The sequence below is a fragment of the Carassius auratus genome, unplaced genomic scaffold (assembly GCF_003368295.1).
Source record: "Carassius auratus strain Wakin unplaced genomic scaffold, ASM336829v1 scaf_tig00214575, whole genome shotgun sequence".
NCBI lineage: Eukaryota > Metazoa > Chordata > Actinopteri > Cypriniformes > Cyprinidae > Carassius > Carassius auratus.
Genome location: NW_020527719.1, coordinates 1,263,968 through 1,284,827, shown reverse-complemented (window position 1 = coordinate 1,284,827; position 20,860 = coordinate 1,263,968). Strand labels below are relative to the sequence as shown.

Below are 20,860 nucleotides of genomic sequence, written 5' to 3'. Positions count from 1 at the left end.
GCTCCGAAGTGCCGATCTGAATCAACCGAGTCGCGAACATGCTCCGAAGTCCCGATCTGAATCAACCGAGTCGCGAACATGCTCCGAAGTGCCGATCTGAATCAACCGAGTCGCGAACAGGCTCCGATCGAAGTGCCGATCTGAATCAACCGAGTCGCTAACATGCTCCGAAGTGCCGATCTGAATCAACCGAGTCGCGAACATGCTCCGAAGTCCCGATCTGAATCAACCGAGTCGCGAACATGCTCCGAAGTGCCGATCTGAATCAACCGAGTCGCGAACATGCTCCGAAGTCCCGATCTGAATCAACCGAGTCGCGAACATGCTCCGAAGTGCCGATCTGAATCAACCGAGTCGCGAACATGCTCCGAAGTGCCGATCTGAATCAACCGAGTCGCGAACAGGCTCCGATCGAAGTGCCGATCTGAATCAACCGAGTCGCTAACATGCTCCGAAGTGCCGATCTGAATCAACCGAGTCGCGAACATGCTCCGAAGTCCCGATCTGAATCAACCGAGTCGCGAACATGCTCCGAAGTGCCGATCTGAATCAACCGAGTCGCGAACATGCTCCGAAGTCCCGATCTGAATCAACCGAGTCGCGAACATGCTCCGAAGTGCCGATCTGAATCAACCGAGTCGCGAACATGCTCCGAAGTGCCGATCTGAATCAACCGAGTCGCGAACAGGCTCCGAAGTGCCGATCTGAATCAACCGAGTCGCGAACATGCTCCGAAGTGCCGATCTGAATCAACCGAGTCGCGAACATGCTCCGAAGTGCCGATCTGAATCAACCGAGTCGCGAACAGGCTCCGAAGTGCCGATCTGAATCAACCGAGTCGCGAACAGGCTCCGAAGTGCCGATCTGAATCAACCGAGTCGCGAACAGGCTCCGAAGTGCCGATCTCAATCAACCAAGTCGCGGAAAAAAAAAAAAAAAAAAAAAAAATTCTGCATCTATTTTTATGTGTGCCAGCTGCCTGTGGGTGGCACAGGCACACCCTGCCACACCCGTGGCTACGCCACTGATACTGACTATAATGATTTTGACTATAAATATACTATATATATATATATATATATATATATATATATATATATATATATATATATATATATATATAGTACAGATCAAAAGTTTGGACACTTCTCATTCAAAGAGTTTTCTTTATTTTCATGACTATGAAAATTGTCGAGTCACACTGAAGGCATCAAGGGCTATTTGACCAAGAAGGAGAGTGATGGGGTGCTGCGCCAGATGACGTGGCCTCCACAGTCACCGGACCTGAACCCAATCGAGATGGTTTAGGGGTGAGCTGGACCGCAAATGCAATTTTTTACTGTCCATTGCAGTAGTGTAAATGATGGTCATAGTTCATGCTTATAGTGTATACACTTATTACATAATCCATCTGTATAGAATGTTCATAGTACACCTATCTGTATATCATGCAGAGAGTATTTAAAAATCTGTAAATTATGTCCATAGCCTTATCTGTATATTTATTGTACATCTGTATCCTGTACTACTGCTTATTGCACTTCTGGTTAGATGCTAACTGCATTTCATTGCCTTGTACCTTACATGTGCAATGACAATAAAGTTGAATCTAATTTAATCTAGTCAAATCTAATCTGTAATAAATTCTGTCAATTAGCACTGCATTGTTCATATACTTTATTTAAAAAACTGCTGGAGATGACTTGAAAAAACATATATTGTCGCCACCATATGTTTTTATGTCTTTGTGTTTCCAAAAGTTCCTGTTTTTTTCTGTTCAGAGGAGGGCGGGGTGATTTGAGTTCTGGGCTCTCCGAGCCTGGGGGAAAAGCTGTTGAGCAGTCTGGCGGAGAAGGCTCTGATGTTCTGGTACCGCCTTCCTGAAAATAGGAGCTGGAAAAGACTGTGGGAGGGATGGGTGGGGTCTGTCATGATACTGTTTGCTTTGCTGGAGCATCGTGTTAGGGAAATGTCCAGGATAGAGGGGAGAGGGTCACCAATGATCTTTGCAGCTGTGCTGTCCACTGGAGGATCTTGCGGTCTGCTGCATTACAGTTCCCATTGCAGACAGTGATGCAGCTGGTCAGTACGCTCTCTATTGTTCCTCTGCAGAATGTGGTGAGGATCGGTGGAGGGAGACTTGCTCTTTTCAGCTGGTGGAGAAAGTGTAGGTGCTGTTGTGCCTTCTTGGAGATTGATATGGTGTTGGTGGTCCAGGTGAGATCCTTTGTGACATGCACCCCCAGGAATTTAGTGCTGCTTTCTCCTGAAACTAATCAACTAATCTAGACAAGTATATTGAAACTATCCGAAATTCTGTTAATCCAAAAGGAGTAAAAACTGCATCTCCATCTTATGTCCTCTTAAGGTGAAAAAAACCCTTGGTTATTAAACAATAGTAACAAAATAACAGTAAACATAGTTTAACCATTAAAGTTGTAAAATCAACAACAACAACAAAATGGTTCCTACACATTTACTATCATAAAACCATTAAAAAAGGAAATTTGAAAAGAAGGAAATTTGAAAAAATGATTATGTCCTGATCTGCAATAAATGATTCGCGATAAATGATCTGATCTAAAACCAATGATTTATGAACCCGCACTGAAGTCCTGTTCATGAACGAAAGATTTGTGAACCCACTCCGAAGTCCCAATCGGAATCAAATGATTCATTCTTTGAGCTCTGAAGTTCTGATCTGAATCAAGAAAATTCACGAACTCGCTCTGAAGTTCTGATCTAAATCACTAAATGCGAAATTCCAAAATCTAATGATTCACAAATCCACTTTGAAATCCCAATCTTAATGGATTTCCTCGCTATATGCTACCCAGTTGGAGCGCTTTGAAACAGATAATCATTTTATGATGGTTTAATTGATTCAGAGTTGTCACACTTCTCTTTATCTCCTTGCACTGGCTCTCAGTTGCGGCTTGCATTAAGTTCAAGACCATGATGCTTGCATATAGAACAGCCACAGGCTCAGCTGCTGCCTACTTCCACTCACTATTACAAAATCTGCATCCCCTCCAGAAGTCTGAGATCCGCTAGTGAGCGAACCTTTTCGTTCACCGTTCCTGGCTGGTGAAATTACTGTAACTTCCCACCCCTATCCAGAATGCTGAATCACAGACAATATTCAAACGACACCTGAAAACTCATCTCTTCCTTTACCATTTGACTTAATCTTTTTTTTTAAAAAGTTTTCTTTCTCTTTCCTTAATCTCTCCTTGTCTATCTTGTATTATGAACAATGCCTGAAACTTTGTATTGCAAGCACTCCCTGTCTTTAATTGCCTCTTTATCTTGAATCGCTTATTGTATTCCTCAATTGTAGGTGGCTTTGGATAAAAGCGTCTGCTAAATGAAGAAATGTAAATGTAAATATTTTCATTCATCCAACACAAATCTATGAACATGGTAGGGCATGTCCCATAGCATCCCTACTAATTTATGTGACCTTTGTTACCACAGATATTGTTACTATTTTAAAAACATGAGCTTTCCTTAAATCAGTGTAAAGTTTCATAATTTTATTTATTTATTTATTTATTTATTATGGTTGAGGTTTCATGGTCTTGAATTTATTTATTTTTATAACTGTGGTAAGAAGGTTTCAGAATTGTCAGCTTATTAGGGTCATGAACACATTTTTTTATGTTATTTTATGAAAAGACAACAACAATAAGATGGCTACGAGATCTGTTTAATTAACTTTTTATTTATATTTTTATTTATATATTTATTTGAGAAGGTTTCTTGTTCTTTGAAATTACTTATTTTTTATGTCTTTAGAAAGGTTTGAGGATCCTTGTCGGGTTGTAACTTGTTCTGATTACAGCCATCATAAAATCGTATTATAGCCATAAAAAGTCATTATTTGTATGACTATAATAAGGCTACAAAATCATTGTTAGCTCTCATTTCTTTCTTTCTTTCTTTCTTTCTATAAGAATTATTTTTTTTTTGTAGTTCAGCATCCTGTATTTACAAGGCCTGCATCACCAGTAAACAAGTTTGTAGTAAAACCTAGAGTAATTAATGCATTTTACACCTTATACAGATCTTTACTGCATTCTTTCATCACCGCAACAAAATGCAGTGCATACAGTTAAACATTTCTCTCACACACACAGACTGTTGTTGTTGTGTATCAGTTTAAAGGAGGGTTATACATATTCATTAATTTTGCGCAGGGGGTTTTGTTTATGTAGGTTTTTACTACCAACAGCAAGAATTTTAGTTTTCCCTCACTATTTCATTTTTATTGTGCATTGATTGTTCTCGCTGAAAAATCCTACGTATTTAAATCAGTAGTAATGTATCGGTTAGTGCGGTGTGATGAATCCTCCCCCCTCACGGTGATAATTTGGTTCAGTCCGATCCACAGCTACGAGACTCTCATCAGTCAGTCAGTCAGTCAGTGAGCGCGAGGCTGTATTTATGTGATTTGAGTTTACCACAACAGCATCAACCCTCAAAACAAACTCACACCCGGGATTTTAATTTGCGGTAAGTTAATTTGTAACCCTTTAAGAGCATTTATTTATATATGAAAGTCTAATGCACTAGTAGTTGCGTTATTATGTTCTGGACAGTGGTCGTTAGTTCAGTATGTGTACACAATAGTTTTAGCTACGGTACAGTTATAAGAACAAATCACACTTCGGTTCCTTCATTCCTATGGAGTACTATAATTCTTTTGTTTGTTTGTTGCTGTTGTTTTCCTTCTGCAATATTTGCCAAGTAATTAATTAATGAATGGTTGTTTCGCTTTTCTCTTCATAGTCAATTTTACAAACAATACAATTAAGCATTTTTTATTATTATTATTCCCAATTTGTTTTAGAAATATTCCACCTTAAACCTTAATTCTTTCATAAATTTTTACATATATTGAGCACTGACACTGCCACTACAGTGTTGTTGACGATATAAAACTAGTGCAAAACCTTTGGTTAACTTTTCATTGGTCATTAACAGATTTAAGATTGATATCTATTCTAAAGGTGGAAATAAGCCTGATTTGTGTGATTTCTTGAGTGTTACTGAAACTTCTACACTTTCCCACCCATGAAGTTGTTCTGCAGGTTGTTTCTTCATATAAATAGTGAGATAATGCTGTACGAGGACACCAGTTCAGACAATGAACTGGATTTGGAACGCCTTGCCACTATTCATTAGACAAGTTTCTTTTCTTAATATATTTAAGTCCAGACCTAAGACATTTTTATTTTCTAAAGAATATGGCTGATGGGATATTCGTATGATTTTTTAACTTTTCAGTTTGTCTGTTGTGTGTTTTTTTTCTGATTTTGATGACTTGTTGGAAAGCACATTGGTCAGCTGAAGTTGTAATAAAGTGTGCTATATAAATACATTGTCATTGTCAAATTGTAATTCATTGGATTTAATGCACTAGACCACAAAATATAGATCATAGATGAAAAAATATATAGTCTTTGATCATATTAAACATAGCTGAATTGAACTTCTTGGCTGTGTGAACGGTACAGAAAGGAAGGCAATTGGATATAACAGACTCACCCTCTGACAGGTCTAAACATGAATGCACATTCAACGGGCAGAGAGGTATGATGGTTCATGACAAGATGATGAGTGTTTTTTCAGAGCCATGGGAAGGTGGAAAACCGGCTTTTGACTTGTTCTCAGATCTTAGTAGTTGGTAAAGCTTTGTGATTGGTATTGTGCAATAACTCAAGGTGCTGTCCTGTAGGAACCTCATTTCACTTGAAGTGCCTGCTTTATGCTTGGATGCACCATTGCACCAACACTGGTCAAATTCTTTCCTTAACAAACAAGCTCATCGTGTATCAGTTGCCCTGAGGCTTATCTGAATATATTTTCACTGGAATTGTCCTATAATTGGCACACACAGTGCTTATTTGCATGTCTTCGGAGGTGTTGGGATCGTGACATAGGAAGGAAAACTCCTTAAGCACATAGCCGCAGTCTGTTGGTGGTGTTGTGCTGAAGATTTGTTGTTGCTTCAAGGCTCGAGTGATCCTACTTTATCTGTCCTTGCAGAGTAAGTGGCTTTTCCAGTATGAAGGATGCATATAGAAGATTGATTTACAGTTATTATTCTCAGGGAGGCTTGTGTGCCTGAAAGTTTGATTCGTTTTAGAGTAACACTTTTCCGCCAAACCAACTAAACATAAAAAAAATGAATTAAATAAAAGTTAGAGAAAATTCTGTCTTCTTTTATTCACCCATTTGTTCCAAGTCTGTTCAAGGTTTTTTTTTCTTGCAGCTACAACTAAGCTTAAATGCAAGGATGCAAAATGATTATTGTGGCGAGTGGGGCGGGGCCGAGAGGCGTGGGAACGAGGAGTGAGGCCAGGTGTAGTGATTGGAGATGAGCTACACCTGAGCCCCACCGCTAGTATCGAGTCCCATGTAGGAGATGGAAGGATATAAAACTGGAGTGACGACCGTGAAGGACGAGAGAGGACCAGGCCTGGGACATTATTTTATGTTTGCTTTTTATTTATGCGCACCAGTCGTCCGTGAGGGGCTGGTGCGCCGTTTTGTATTTACTTTTGAATATTAAAATGAGTTTTGATTGTGCGCCGGTTCCCGCCTCCTTCTTCCCGATGAATATGGAGATTTGCATATCGTTACAATTATAAATTAAGCCTAATGTAAGTCTTAAAATATCTTTGTGTGATGGACAGGTACCAATCATATTTTTGAGTTGGATATTTTCAGTTAATCTTTTGAATTTGTTTCTTCTGGTTCACAAACCGTGTCTGAATGATTTAGTTCACCAATTGATGGATTTGGTTCTTGTGTTCAGCTCATTGATTCAGTCATTTGATCAGTGGCTAACAGCACTGGAGTGGAAATTTATCAGTGCATAATGACTTAATATTCTGTATCTTACACAAAATTGATACTTTAGTTGAAATGATAATGATAATTTCCACTTTTGTGTTACAATTTATTTTTTTATACGCGTTTTAGTAATTTTGTCATTTTTATTAGTTTTGTATTACTTACATTTCAGTTTTTATTTATTTCTAGCTAGTAATTTTAAGTGCTTCAGTTTAAACTTATTTCAGTTAGCTGCCAAGGCATTTCTAATTTTCATTTAGTTTAAGTTTTTCATTTATTGCTTGATTTCATTTACCAAAAATGTTTTTTAATAGTTTTAGTTTTAGTTGTGATAATAAACTTGGTTTTGCCCAACACGAGGGTATTTAAACTAAGTCCAGAGCAGAGGTCTCCAGACGGGTCAGATTTAATCTGATTAATCGATTTAAAGTTAAACCCCCGTAAATCCCACCCGGCAGAGAGTTGTACCACCTGGAGCTCTGTCGGGAGATGTGGTCACTGGCAAAGCCTCTCTCTGACCTCACGCACTTCTTCCTGGGACGGTGTGTGGAAGTGTTCATGTCTCATTCATTTACAGGTTGAACAAACAGGACTGTGGGCTTTGAGTTGGTTTGTAGTTTTAAACTGCCAATAAATTTCTTTCAATTCTTGTTGTTTATAAGTTTCCTGATATCTCTCTAAAAAGCATTATCAGCAGTTTGACAATATTTGGTGCCGATTTAATGCTGATATGTATGATATTGACAATAGAATTGAATTATAGCAAATGGGATGTAAATAAATATATCAGGGCTCAAAAATAAGGATGCTCAGATGATTTGGGCAAAAACATTTAAGTTTCAACTGTTACAACTTAAAACTGTTTTAGTGCTTGAGTGCTTAGTGCTTGAGTTTTAAGGTATTCAGACTTATACAATTGGTTTTGTTTGAAGTATCAGACATTGTTTTTGCAGTGATTTTATGATGGCACCATGGTTAACAAGCTGTTTGTTTGCTAGTTTAGATTGGGCTTTTTCAAAAATGTGAGAAGAGTTGTAATAGTCTCGGAAGCATCAAACAAATAAGCCTAAGTAATGTTTTGCACTGCATGCCATCCAACAAAAGTGTGTATGAAGTGAGAGATAATGCTGATGTTAATTAATCACAATAATCTCAAAACGACCAGACATTGGCTGAATTGCTGACTTGGATGTTGGTCTTGTCTGTTAGTGATGATGATTTTTCTGTGGAGCACAAAAGGCCGAAAGACAACTTTGGTCAACCTTCATTGAAATGTGACTGTCATTAACATACATCTCCCGTAGTGTTCCATAGAAGAAACTTAGTCAAACAGTTTTGGAACAACATGACAGAATCTTCATTTTTTGGGGGGTTGTCTAGGCCTATACCTTTATCACCATATCTCAGTCTTCAACTAGCAGCTGGCAGCTGGATTCCCCTGAGGCTGTAGCGGTTAACAGTATATATATTGTCTTGATTCACAGGTGTGGACTGACATCAACCAGACTGAATCACCTGTAATAAAACACACCCCTGTAAATGCAATGTGAGAGAGAAACAGCCTAATTACAGCCAATAGCTAATTACTATACAAAGCTTTATCTAAACATCTAGAATACATATGGTATTTGAACGTAAATACCATTTGTAGGTTCAGACTCTAAGAAAAGCATTACATGTTGTAATGGATTAAATCCACCACTTTGTGGTTGTTAAATGTTAAAGAAATTGTTTATCCGAAATAGTTAACTCCCAATCTGGCTGTTCAAAATGTAGATGAGTATATTTTTTTATCGAAAAGAATGCATTATTCTCATCAGTGATCCTCTGCTTTGAAGAATGAATGGCATTAGAATGAGAGACCAGACAGCTGATAAAAACATCACAATAATCCACAAGACTCCAGTTCATCAATTAACTTCTTATGAAGTGTAAAGCGGCATGTTTGTAATAAACAAATCCATCATTAGTACATTTTTAATTTTAAACCATTGCTTCTGAACAAAAAACTGTCCATATACTGTCCAAAATCTATAATATTCCTCCAGTGAAAAAGTATCTGTTTTCTGTTATCCTCTCACATCAAAATCCACAAACATATTTGTTTAGAACTATTTTGAAATAAAACATTGCATGATCTGTGCATATTTGTCAATCAGAGAAGACTTTTTCACTGGAGAAAGCAATATTATAGATAGATGACCTGTAGTTTTTCCTGGAGGCAATTATTTAAAGTTAAAAACTTTGTTTTTATCAGCTGTTTGGACTCTCATTCTGATGGTACCCATTTACTGCAGAGGATCTGTAATGCTACAGAGCATTAGTAAACAAATGATGAATTTCTAAAATACGCCAGATATGTTACCATCTTGGATAGCCTGAGGTAGAGAGGATACTTTGCTATGACACCTGTGTGAAAATAATTTTTGGTAAAAAAAAAATATATATATATATATATTTTTAATTGTGACTTAAGTGTCCAAATATATTAATTTCACAGCATTATAGAATGGGTGCAAAAGTACACATTATAGGGTTAGCTTTGTATCAGCAGGACGATGTTGAGGTATGTCAGTTCAGCGAAAACATACAGCAGGTGGAATTAGCCCAAAAATGTGGGGAATGCATCTGCTGCCTGTGATGTTTTCACAGGTGAGCTTATCTACGTTATAGGAAAAGTGAAGTTCCACAAACACGATAAGATCACCTAATAAAATTTACCACACGATCTCCAAGAATCATTGTTTAGCATTAATTTCATCGTTACATAATTGGATGTTTACATAATCTGACACACTCAAATGGGCAAATAATGCAATGTAATGAGCTTTGATTGCGTGATTAAACTGAGGGATGAGTTTGCAAGAAATATGAGAGCTGGATAAAACCTCATATTCCACCACAGACGTCATCAACATCACTGGAAAATATAGACATTTTAATTACTCCAGTGTTTCTTTTTTTTTTTTTTTTGCCTTTTTTTTTTGCCTTGTTTTAAAATATGAGAAAAGAGATATAAAAAAAAAGATATCGCCAGATATTTCAGCATAGAACTAATCATTCTTCATTCTTCAGTTACAACAGGTGCACCTTTTTTTCAGTGATTCAACTCAAATTGTGAAACTTGTGTATTAAATTCAATGCACACAGACTGAAGTAGTTTAAAGTTTTTGGTTCTTTTAATTGTGATGATTTTGGTTCACATTTCACAAAAACCCACCAATTCATCTCAACAAATTAGATTACTTCATAAGACCAAAAAAAAAATAATAATAATAATTAAAGCCCCTTTTGCTTTAATAACTGCCTCTATTCGGCGTGGCATGGAGGTGATCATAAGTCTGAGGTTCTCTTGGTGTGTTGTGCATCTATTTCTTCTACACTTTATCCTTCCACTCAACTTTCTGTTAACATGCTTAGATACAGCACTCTTTGAACAGCTAGCTTCTTTGGCAATGAATGTTTTGGGGCTTACCCTCCTTGTGAAGGGTGTCAATGATTGTCTTCTTGACAACTGTCAGATCAGCAGTCTTCCCCATGATTGTGTAGCCTAAAGTGAACCAAACTGAGAGACCATTTTAAAAGCTCAGGAAACCTTTGCAGGTGTTTTGAGTTGATTAGCTGAATGGCATGTCACCATATTGTAATTTGTTGATATAGTGAATTGGTGGGTTTTTGTGAAATGTGAGCCAAAATCATCACAATTAAAAGAACCAAACACTTAAACTACTTCAGTCTGTGTGCGTTGAATTTATTTAATACATGAGTTTCACAATTTGAGTTGAATACTTAAATAAATGAACTTTTCCACAACTTTCTAATTTATTGAGATACACCTGTATATTGGTATCTCATATCATAAAGTTTGTTGAGGAGATGTGTCCTATTACTTTTCAAGAATATGATTTCCACCTGGAAGACAATAAAATGGGCATGCAATTCTATAGACTTACACTGAAGCAGAGTCTGGTTGTTTGTGTTCTTTTGCAGATATTCAAAATGAAGGAGCCAATACCTGTAGGCAAAGCATCTTGAAGAGAAAGAGGCCAGTGTCAGTGTGTGAGTGTATGTGTGTGTACGCATGAGTGTATGTGGATGAGATTTCATAGGCCATGTCTGTCCCCAACAAACTAAAGAGGACAGTATGTGTCCTACTGCCCACCAAGGAGACATTGGACATCACAGTGGGGGTAAATATTCAGCTCTTGTAATATTTCATAATGTGATATGCAGCAATGACAAATGACAAAAAAAGTAATAACCTGAGGAAGGCTTCACTTTACAGTATATTGTAATATACAGTTTATAAAATGTGCAAATGTGTGTTTATTGAGCTGAATGCTAGCATTTTAAAATCATGTTTTTGTACCTGATTAATTGTCAAATCTGTTTTTCTTTTCCTCCAAGCTAAAAGCAACGGGTCAAGATGTGTTTCATCATGTCTGTGAGCTTCTTGGGGTTAAAGAGCTGCACTACTTTGGATTGACTTTAGTCAAAAGTAAGAATTTATATTTCCCAATTACACTGTACTCATTTAAAGGTTGCAACAGGGGGTTGCAGTGATGTCATAGTAAAATCTTTTTTTGTTCACCAGAGAATCTCTCAGTGAACAGTTCTTAAAAGAACCATTGTTTTCTTAGTGTAAAGAGCATTATAATAATCTATAGAACTTTTTCCATTATTAAAAACCTTTTGTGCAATGGAATGGTTCCATCAATGTTAAAGGTTCTTCATGGAACCATAGATGCAAAATAACCTTTATTTTTAGAGTGTATGTGAATCTTAAAGGACGTTTGTTTTTGGATCTACTGTAAATGGAAATTGTAACCACATTTGAGTTGTTTTATTTGTCGTTCACTGAAGATTTTCAAATGCAAATGCTTACAGCTCAAGGCCTTCAAGTTGTTTGCCAATTCAAGCAATATATGAACTGCACAATCCATTTAAAACTAACATGGCATCTAATATTTGTCTTTTGCCATTCCGGTAAGGCTCTATTAAGATGAGTTTGTTCTCATTTTGCTCTCATTTTCTTCCCTTCAATACCTTTTTACGATATTTTGCGTCACTCTTCTCTTGGACAAGAGCATCTTTGTTTTGTGTATTTGAGGGTTGGTGACCCCTGAGGCTTTGGAATCAAGCTATATTAACTTTAAGCCTGGAATTCACCATGAATCATCACTTCACTGCAGAGGCAGCAGGAGAGAGCAATTGATATTGGCTTAGCATTTAGCAGGGTCACAACCTTCTCGTCATGAACCTCAGATAAAGAGACAGTGAGTCAGAAAGAGTTTGAGTCATTTAGTGAGGGAGGTAGGGATGCGAAGTTAGCAGTGATAAAGGATGGATAAACTGAATGGAATGTGAACTTGCGCTTGTAAAAACATTATTTTTCTGTTTGTATAGATACTAAAACACACAATGTAATCATGCTGAGAGAATCTAAAACTATATATATATATATATATATATATATATATATATATATATATATATATATATATATATATATTACCCTATGTATAAAACAGATGAAAAGAGTTTTTGCTGCTTAATATTTTTGTGTAAACTGTGATACACTACTATTCAGAAGTTGAATTTGATTTCTTTTTTAAAAAAACTTTTATCCAGCAGAACATTAAATTGATCAAAAGTAATCAAACCAATGTAATATATGTATATATATATACATGTGTGTGTGTTGCATACAAATACTTAAGGGGTCACGTTGGCAAATGAAATAAATCACATGGACCACTTGAATGAAAAGAATGTGCTTGAAACATTTAACATCTATTTATTGGTCTTAGCTAAATCTTCTTTCATTTTCTATTTTGACATTTATTTAAACCATCTTAATTCCATTCTTGCACAAGCTCCTTTTTAGAAGTGTTTACACGATTTACTCAAAGCGCTAGAATTCTTTTGCAATCACAATCGCTCTGGCATGAAACTCTACATTTTTACTGGGGTAAGTTTTGTCTGCAGTTGGGGTTGTTGCATACTGGGCCTTGCGTTCACCAATGGCTCAACGGGTCTTTTCATTCCAGCCGTCTTCCTAATTGAGGTCATTGTTGGGTAGATTTCATGCATGAATTCATGATGCCATTGTTTGCATGCCGAAAGCATTTACGCTTGTTTCCTGTGTGTCCTTTCTGGGCTATTTTAGACAATGAGCACATTTTTCTGGACTTGGAAGAGAAACTTGCTAAGTACTTTCCTAAGGAGTGGAAACAGGACTCAGGGAAGGTGAGCTAACACGGTCCTCCATCATTATCAGTAGTTCCATGGTGTTCTTTTACATATCTGTAAAATACCATGGTTCATCAATGTTATAGTCATATAAATATAAATAGTGTTGTGATTCTACTGATTCCATGACAGAATCACTGTACCATGTGCTCTGTGTTCCCTGTGGTCATCAGGGCGGTTACAGTATGATAGTAAAGATAAACACTAGTAAGCCGGCTGGGATGTGGGAGTGACGTCATAATGAAGGGGTTGCCACAGTAACCTAGTCAAGCCTGTTCTTTCTCTCGGCAGGGTTCACAGAGGAGGTCAATTCCTCCCCTGCTCTGTCTGAAGGTCCAGTATTATGTGGAGAATGGCAGACTCATCTGGTAAGGAACAGGCCAGAGATTCCCGAACGTTTGAAGGGAGGAATCCTCTCCTTGGCCTCTTTCCTTCATTAGTTTTAATCCACCAGGGTCTGAGGCCAGTTTGAGTGGGCTTGTGATCTGGTTTTAATGTGGCCTGTCTTTGAAAGCTGTTTTTATTAGGAATAATTTGGTGTAACTTAAAAACTGCTTAATGAAACTCAGCCTAACTTTAGATTTTATTGAATGTGGGAAATGAGTGGACTATTTTGCAGAGAGCCCGAGGAGAGTCTTTCATTAAATGTATTTTAAAATTAATTTACTAATTGTATTATAGTTAAATTAGAAAATGATGTTTGTTCTATTTTGAAGTTTTAAATTAGGCTTGATGTGAATTCCTTAGAAACATTTAATTTCAAACATTCAATTTTTCAGTTTAGGGACCGTTTTAATGCTTTTGAAAGAAGTCTCACACTTCTGTATTTATTTAAAAGTAATTTTTAATATTATAACAATATAAAATAAGACTTTCTATTTTAATATTTTTTTAATGTAATTAATTTTTTGTGATGATAAAGCTGAATTTTCACCATAATTACTCCAGTCTTTAGTGTCATGATTCTTTAAAGTGTTACTTCACCTAAAAATTTTGTCATTAATTACTCACCCTCATGCCATCACTAACCCGTTTGTTCTTCTTCAGAACACAAATTAAGATATTTTTTTATGAAATCTGAGAGCTTTCTGACCCTCCTTGGACTATTTACTAATGTCCTTACTAAGTTTCTGGGTCTGGGAACATTTCAGTTGCACTGTTCTCTATGGAGGGTCAGAAAGCTCTCAGATTCGATCAAAGTGAACTAAACCTTTAATAAATAGAAAGTTCAAAAGAACAGGATTTATTGGAAATAAGATTATAAATAAAAAAAAATCATTCTTGCTAAAACATTTTTCTCATGCTGTTTTTTTTTTCTTTTCTTTTTTTCTGTGTTCTCAGTGAGCGTAAAGCGAGAAAACTGTACTACTATGATCTGCGGGAACGTGTCCTGCGCTCCGAATGCCGACAGCAGGAGGAAGTGTATTTCCAGCTAGCAGGATACGCCCTACAGGCCGATCACTCTGACCACCCCTCAGACAGCCACAGTCAGGGACACGCTGCGTATTTCCAACCCAAAGAATACTTTCCACCCTGGGTAAATCTTCATTAGAGTGTATAAAATACAATCACATAGATTTGCATCCAAGAGGTGATAACTTTGTTTTCAACCACAGTAAGATTGGGTTTAAATGGTAAAGTCCAGGATTTTTGGCATTTGGATGTGGGTATGCTAATGGCCTCCCCAGCGTTTTTAACTATCAAGACTTTTTGGACAACCAGCTACACCAGAAAGACCATGCTGGTTGACTAGCTATATTTGAAAAGCATCAAACCAGCAAATTCTTGTTGTGTTTTTACAGTAGAGGTTTGATTAAAGTTTAATTAAAGTCATGGTGAGTGCCCATACTCCTTTCATAATCACGCATGACCCGTGTCTGCTCTCTTATAGATAATTGCGAAACGTGGAATTGACTACCTGCTGTGTCACGGGCCCAAGGTTCATAAAGAGCTGTGGGGGATGTCTTCGCGTGACGCTATCCTGCTCTTTATCAGAGAATCCTGCCGTCTGGAGGATGTCCCAGTCACCTTTTATCGCCTACAGAAGGTCAGAGGTCACGCACGGTTATCAGTATGTCATGCTGTAGGTCAAGATATTCTCAGCTGTGGAATGTAGGGAGCTTCTGAAATTGTTTTCATCAAAGTAGAAGTTAAAGGTGAAGTCAATTCTGCACTACTTGTGGCACATTATGGAACTGCAGTGTGCTTGACTGAGTCATATTACAACAGCAGCTCAGCTGATGCGAGAATGATCTCTGAAGGATCATGTGACACTTAAGACTGGAGTAATAGCTGCTGGAAATGTAGCTGTACCATAACAGGATACATTCATTGTAATAATATTTCAATATTAATGTTCTACTTTGTATTTGATCAAATGAATGCACCCTTTGTGAGCATAGCAGACGTCTTTAAAAAAGGAATACACAATTTTTCTGACCCCAAACTTTCAGTTTTGTATGTGCATGTAATATAATACTACGTATATACATATATAGATTTGCATAATTGTATTAATATGTAATATTAATAATATTTTAAAGTTATTTATATAGTGTATATATGCTATACACTGTACATTAATGTAAATAAGCCTGTGCCTCTTTCCTGTAGGACAAGAAAGAAGAAAAAGGTTCAGCGCTGCTTGGACTCACTTTACGAGGAATGCAAGTGTATCAGGTGTGTGTTTTTGAATGCATGAGGTGTTTTTCTTGCCATTAAAAATATGGGAAAACACTTTTTTGTATATAAATTGCAGCAGTGCAAAAATCGGACACAGCAACATCGCAACAGTAGTTGTTGCACATTATCTGAAATCACCAGCCCTCATTGAAAATGACAGACTTTTGGTTGCTTTTCACTGCAAAGCACATGTAATGGCCTACTTCATTGTGCATCATTCTGTGATTCAGCGCAGTTCTGTGTTTTCTCTTCGATATTGCCAATCACAACGATAGAGCTCTCCAGATAGGCCTGACTGGAATGCATATATTAGACGGTTCAGTCCATAAACAGGGATTTGTTTGGGAGTGCATGCCTTTCCCTTGAGTCCTCTGATCTGCCCATTAAAGCGTCTGGGTTGGTTTAAACTAAGGGCCCTGTGTCTAAGAGATCAGAGACCATATGTGGTGAGGCCCTAACCCCAACCTTAAATGGGCTCCCTTTTCTGCTTTTATAAAGAACAGGATTTATATATGAATCCTTTCTCACACTGCCAAATAAGCTTATATTAACAAATTATCTGTGGAAGTGGGTTTTGTAGCAAGAAGGGTTAGGAGATCAAAATGTTAGTTCTATTTTCAGGAAACTACTTCAACTGAATAATTTGGGCTTGGAATGAACTGTTATTTGTTAATTTGTAATAAAATATAATGATAATGTTATGTATATATGTTATAATATTATATATTATGTTATAATATTATTTGCAGGAGCTGAACAATGTGCGTGATCTGCTGTATGACTTCCCCTGGTTTCATGTGGGACGACTCACCTTTCTGGTAACATTTAATTTTTCCATCATTTCAAGTGATTTGTTGATTTATGGTTTATGGTTGATTTATCTGTTATCATTGATGTGATTTGAATTGTGGTGCTCTAACATTAAAAGTATTTCAGTTTTTAAAAATACAGAGGTTATGTCTTCTGCCTTCTGCACAGGGGAAGAGGTTTGAGATCCAGCCGGATGGTTTGCCCTCAGCGAGGAAGCTGGTATACTACACGGGTTCGGCTTTTCGTTCCCGACATCTTCTGCTGCATTTAAGTTCCTGTCACCGATTGTACCTCAGTTTGCAACCTGCGCTCAAACACCTGCGGCAGCTGGAGGAGACAGACGGTGTGTGTCCAAATGATATTCATTTACATGTCCGTCATGCTTGCTTTTGTAGTATGATTTTGGTTTTTGTTTTCTTCTCAGTGGACTTGGTTCTATTATAGCACATTAATGAATATAATTTGGCAAATCACATAATGAAAAACAGTAAATATTAACCCTTTTAAAGAGCAAACCATTCAAAACAGTATTGTAACAAAATTCTGACTTTCACATCACAAGAAAAATAAATAAATGAGATAAAATTGTATCGAACATATATTTTCTTATTGGATTTAATATTTCCACAAACTGTGAATATGTTGTATACATAAATTACTAACTTTTAGACACTGTTTCCCTGAAAACAGTGATGTCTGGTTGCCAAATTAAAAAATATCATTTATTTTTTTGAAGTAAGACTTAAATATGTTAAAGCATTTGTGAGAATCACCCTTATTAGTAAAATACATTTTCTGCCATGTCATGTTTTTTTGGATCCAGAGAAGAAGAGGTACCGTGAATCGTACATCAGTGATGAGCTGGACCTGGATCATCCGTGCAGCGAGGGCAGTCCTCGTCTGTCTCGACACTCCACCAGCAGCTCTGGCATTGAGGCGGACACCAGGCAAAACAGTGTCTCTGTAGAGATGGTTTCCATGGAGGAGAAGGAAAAGTCCTTCATCTCTGCTGTCAGTCACGGCTCCTCACACACCTCTGGCATCGACATGAGCAGCAAAGCTCGGCTGGATGAAGATGAGTGGCAGGAGGAAGGTGAGGGTCAAACGACTTTAGTCATGATCAGTATTCAAAAATATATTTTTAAAAACTATATTTATAATCAACATTTTTCTAAACTCATCTGCTAGCTTTAGAATCACATATCATTTGCTGGGCTTGAATACTTGTGCAGTTGTATTGCAACAATTTGACATGGTCTGCTGACAGATAGGCATTGCTAGGATTCCTTGCATATGTAGTGCTGAAAAGACATCGATGAAGCTGTAAAGGTTATTCTGAAGTTATTTCGTCTATTTGCTCTGCCAGCTTCACATGCAAAATGTCACGTTCGCACTGAAAGAGTTTCACAACACATTAGATTTACGATAAGTTGAAGCACAGATTGTGATGAAATCTGAATGTAGATTTGCAGGATGTGGTGAAGGAGCCTGGGGAGGTCTCTGTGGACGATCCTTTCGATATCTTACGATTGGCTGAGCTGCTGGAGGGCGTGTCCGTCGACTGTCCCACCTTCCAATCAGACACTGAATTCAAAGGTGATGATGATTTAAAAAACAATCCGATCTAGGGCACTTTCAAACCTTATCTACATCATTTCATATGTTTCTGATTCATTTGTTTCCAATTAATAATTTTTTTTCATTGTTGCATAGCAAAAAAAATAACAATACTAAATGTGTAAAACATGGAGAAAGTGCATGCATACCACTACTGACATTAATATTTATTATGATCACGATGATTATTATATTTATGTTATATTATTATATTATTTATTTTAATTATATGATTGAAATATTTTTTTTAGCAATTGTCATGCAATTGATGTTTATTTGTTTTAAAAAAAAATGTGATACTTCTAAAACAAGTGCTTAGCGAGGCTGAATGTATCTAATCAGAAATACAGAAAAAAACGAATGTTGTGAAAAATTACATTACAATTCAAAACAGTTGTTTTCTATTTTAATATATTTAAAATGTAATCTATTCCTGTGATCGCAAAGCTGAATTTTGAACAGTCTTCAAGTGTTCAGTGTAACGTGAATCCTACAGAAGTCATTCTAATATTCTAATTAATGAAGAAATTGATTACATTTTTATTGAAACTAAGTGTGTGCTGCTTAATATTTTTGTGGAAAACTTTGTTAATTTTATTTATTTTTTTAAAATGTTTGCATTATTTTTATTTATTTATTTATTTGTTGTTAAAAATCTAAAAGTCTGAACTGTCACTTTTGATCACTTTAATACATATTTGCTCAATAAAACAATTAATTTCTTTCCTTAACTTTTACATGGCAGTGTAAAAATTGAATGTTAACAAATGGAATGCTTATTGTATATTGTATTACTGCATTAGAAGTAATTTTTTTGTAAAAAAAATATATATATATATTTTCCTGTAGACTGTGATGAAAATATAAGTCTGCTCCTGTTTACTGTAACGTCTGTTTCTAGGTTTACAAATGAGTTCAGTTACAGTCAACGATCAAGTGGACCATTGTGATCCAGACAGCATGAAACAGGTTTGCCGTCTCGGTCTTCTCCAATCTTTCCCTTTTCATTTCTTCATCATGTCACTAATTGCTCATTATCCATCACAGGTTTCAAATCAGAAGTCTCGTAACCCCGCTGACCGCTACAGTCTGAGTCTGGATGACGTGCGACTGTATTCCCCTCTTCTCCCTTTGGGAACGCAATCGGTTCCAGACACCTCTGTCAGCTACACGTTTGGGCTTCCACATTCCCCAACCAGCCTGTGTCCAGACAATACATCATTTAGTGTCCAGCGCTCCACGAACTGCCTTTCTCTGGACCTGCTAGATGATAATCAGGCACTTGAGCTTGTCCTTTAAGGAACTGAAAAAGACTACAGCTTCCTGTTGTCTGAAGCGCTAACAGGACACATTTTCATCAGGAATTTTGTTCAAACTCAACCAACGCTCAGATGTGTTTTTATGCTGATCAACAACAGGACAATATGAACAATTGTGGGTTGTTTTATCGATTATACAACATGTAGAACTTTTTACAGAATGTGTTTATAAATAATCTTAGAAGTGTCGGGCATTACCATGCTAAAACCTGTCTTTGATAAAATGAGTTGATAAAACCTTTTCTCTCAATTAAATTCTAGCCACCTGTGAATACAATAAGCAACAATAGGCTCCGCCCACAGTGAACTTTCATTGGTCCAAATCCTGTTCTGCGGCTGAACTGTATATTGAACATCAAAACGAAACATTTTCACATTCTTTGTGGCCAGACAAAATACCTGTTGGTTCACACCTACTGTAGTTAGGACATGCTGTAACGTCCAAGTTTGTTTAAGGAAGTAAACATTTAAATTTTAAATTTCACATTCACATTTCTAAAATGGCTTGAGAATGTCAAACTTCGAGGAACACTCCCTGAATTACATTATGAATACAGATAGAAGCTAGCAGAAAGTCCACTAAGAAGTGAGAAACATGTCTTGTACTCATGCAATAAGATGCCAAATGTTCCTTTAAACAAAACTTGGAGTTCCATTTAAGGTTTGAAATCTCCGTTACATTACTGATGTCAATGATCTAACCACTGGTTTAATATAATATCACATAGTTCTTTACTACACAAGTAGTGAACTTTTAAAAGAACAATAAGTACAAAGACTCATTTGCTCTGTACAGATCATGTTTGTTTGTTCTGGATACATGGAGCTCTTTTAAATTCAATAATTACAAAACACACACCAAGCCGTCAGAGGTTGTGTACATAATGTTGGGTGTAATCTTTATCTATGTATTGTAAACACACATCCTATTAAAAGTATGCCCATATATGTGTTCCTTTCAGTGAAAGGAAAAATGTATAGTATGAATAAACATAGCTGGTGATTAAATTCAGTAGTATAATAGGTGTATGTGTTTTTCATTACATAGAAATACATTTTAACGCTTTACTGTGTATTGTTGACTAGAATTATTGTATCTCAGTCCGCTGACATTTTTAACGAGACATTTGTGTAATTAAAGGGATGAGGAGTAATTAATGGTCTCTTACTGGCCTCCATATACAACCTGTCCATAAAACGACCCAAGCAAGCCCTGAAAATTAATATAAAATATTATAAAAACCACATAGGCCTATGCAGCCTCGTCTCACTCGGTGCATGTCAGTCGGTCACATTATATTTCAAGAAGTAGACAAACC

General features: G+C 36.7%; 1 protein-coding gene across 1 annotated transcript; it reads left to right on the top strand.

Annotated features, from left to right (window-relative positions):
- Positions 1 to 4,369: 4,369 nt before the first annotated feature.
- Positions 4,370 to 20,562, top strand: LOC113092371 (FERM domain-containing protein 6-like). The gene is made up of 14 exons (XM_026257956.1): positions 4,370 to 4,515; positions 10,852 to 11,051; positions 11,269 to 11,359; positions 13,031 to 13,110; positions 13,405 to 13,481; positions 14,455 to 14,650; positions 15,005 to 15,160; positions 15,727 to 15,792; positions 16,545 to 16,613; positions 16,774 to 16,948; positions 17,429 to 17,698; positions 18,070 to 18,201; positions 19,124 to 19,191; positions 19,270 to 20,562. Exons 2-14 carry the CDS (start codon positions 10,974 to 10,976, stop codon positions 19,519 to 19,521), a joined length of 1,710 nt encoding a protein of 569 aa, XP_026113741.1. The 5' UTR covers positions 4,370 to 4,515; positions 10,852 to 10,973; the 3' UTR covers positions 19,522 to 20,562.
- The last annotated feature ends 298 nt before the right edge of the window (positions 20,563 to 20,860 follow it).

Coding starts and splice junctions, on each gene's coding strand:
- LOC113092371 (XM_026257956.1), top strand. CDS start 10,974: ATGTCTGTCCCCAACAAACTAAAGAGGACAGTATGTGTCCTACTGCCC. Junction 11,052..11,268: donor CATTGGACATCACAGTGGGG/GTAAATATTCAG, acceptor TTTTCCTCCAAG/CTAAAAGCAACGGGTCAAGA. Junction 17,699..18,069: donor AGATGAGTGGCAGGAGGAAG/GTGAGGGTCAAA, acceptor ATCTGAATGTAG/ATTTGCAGGATGTGGTGAAG.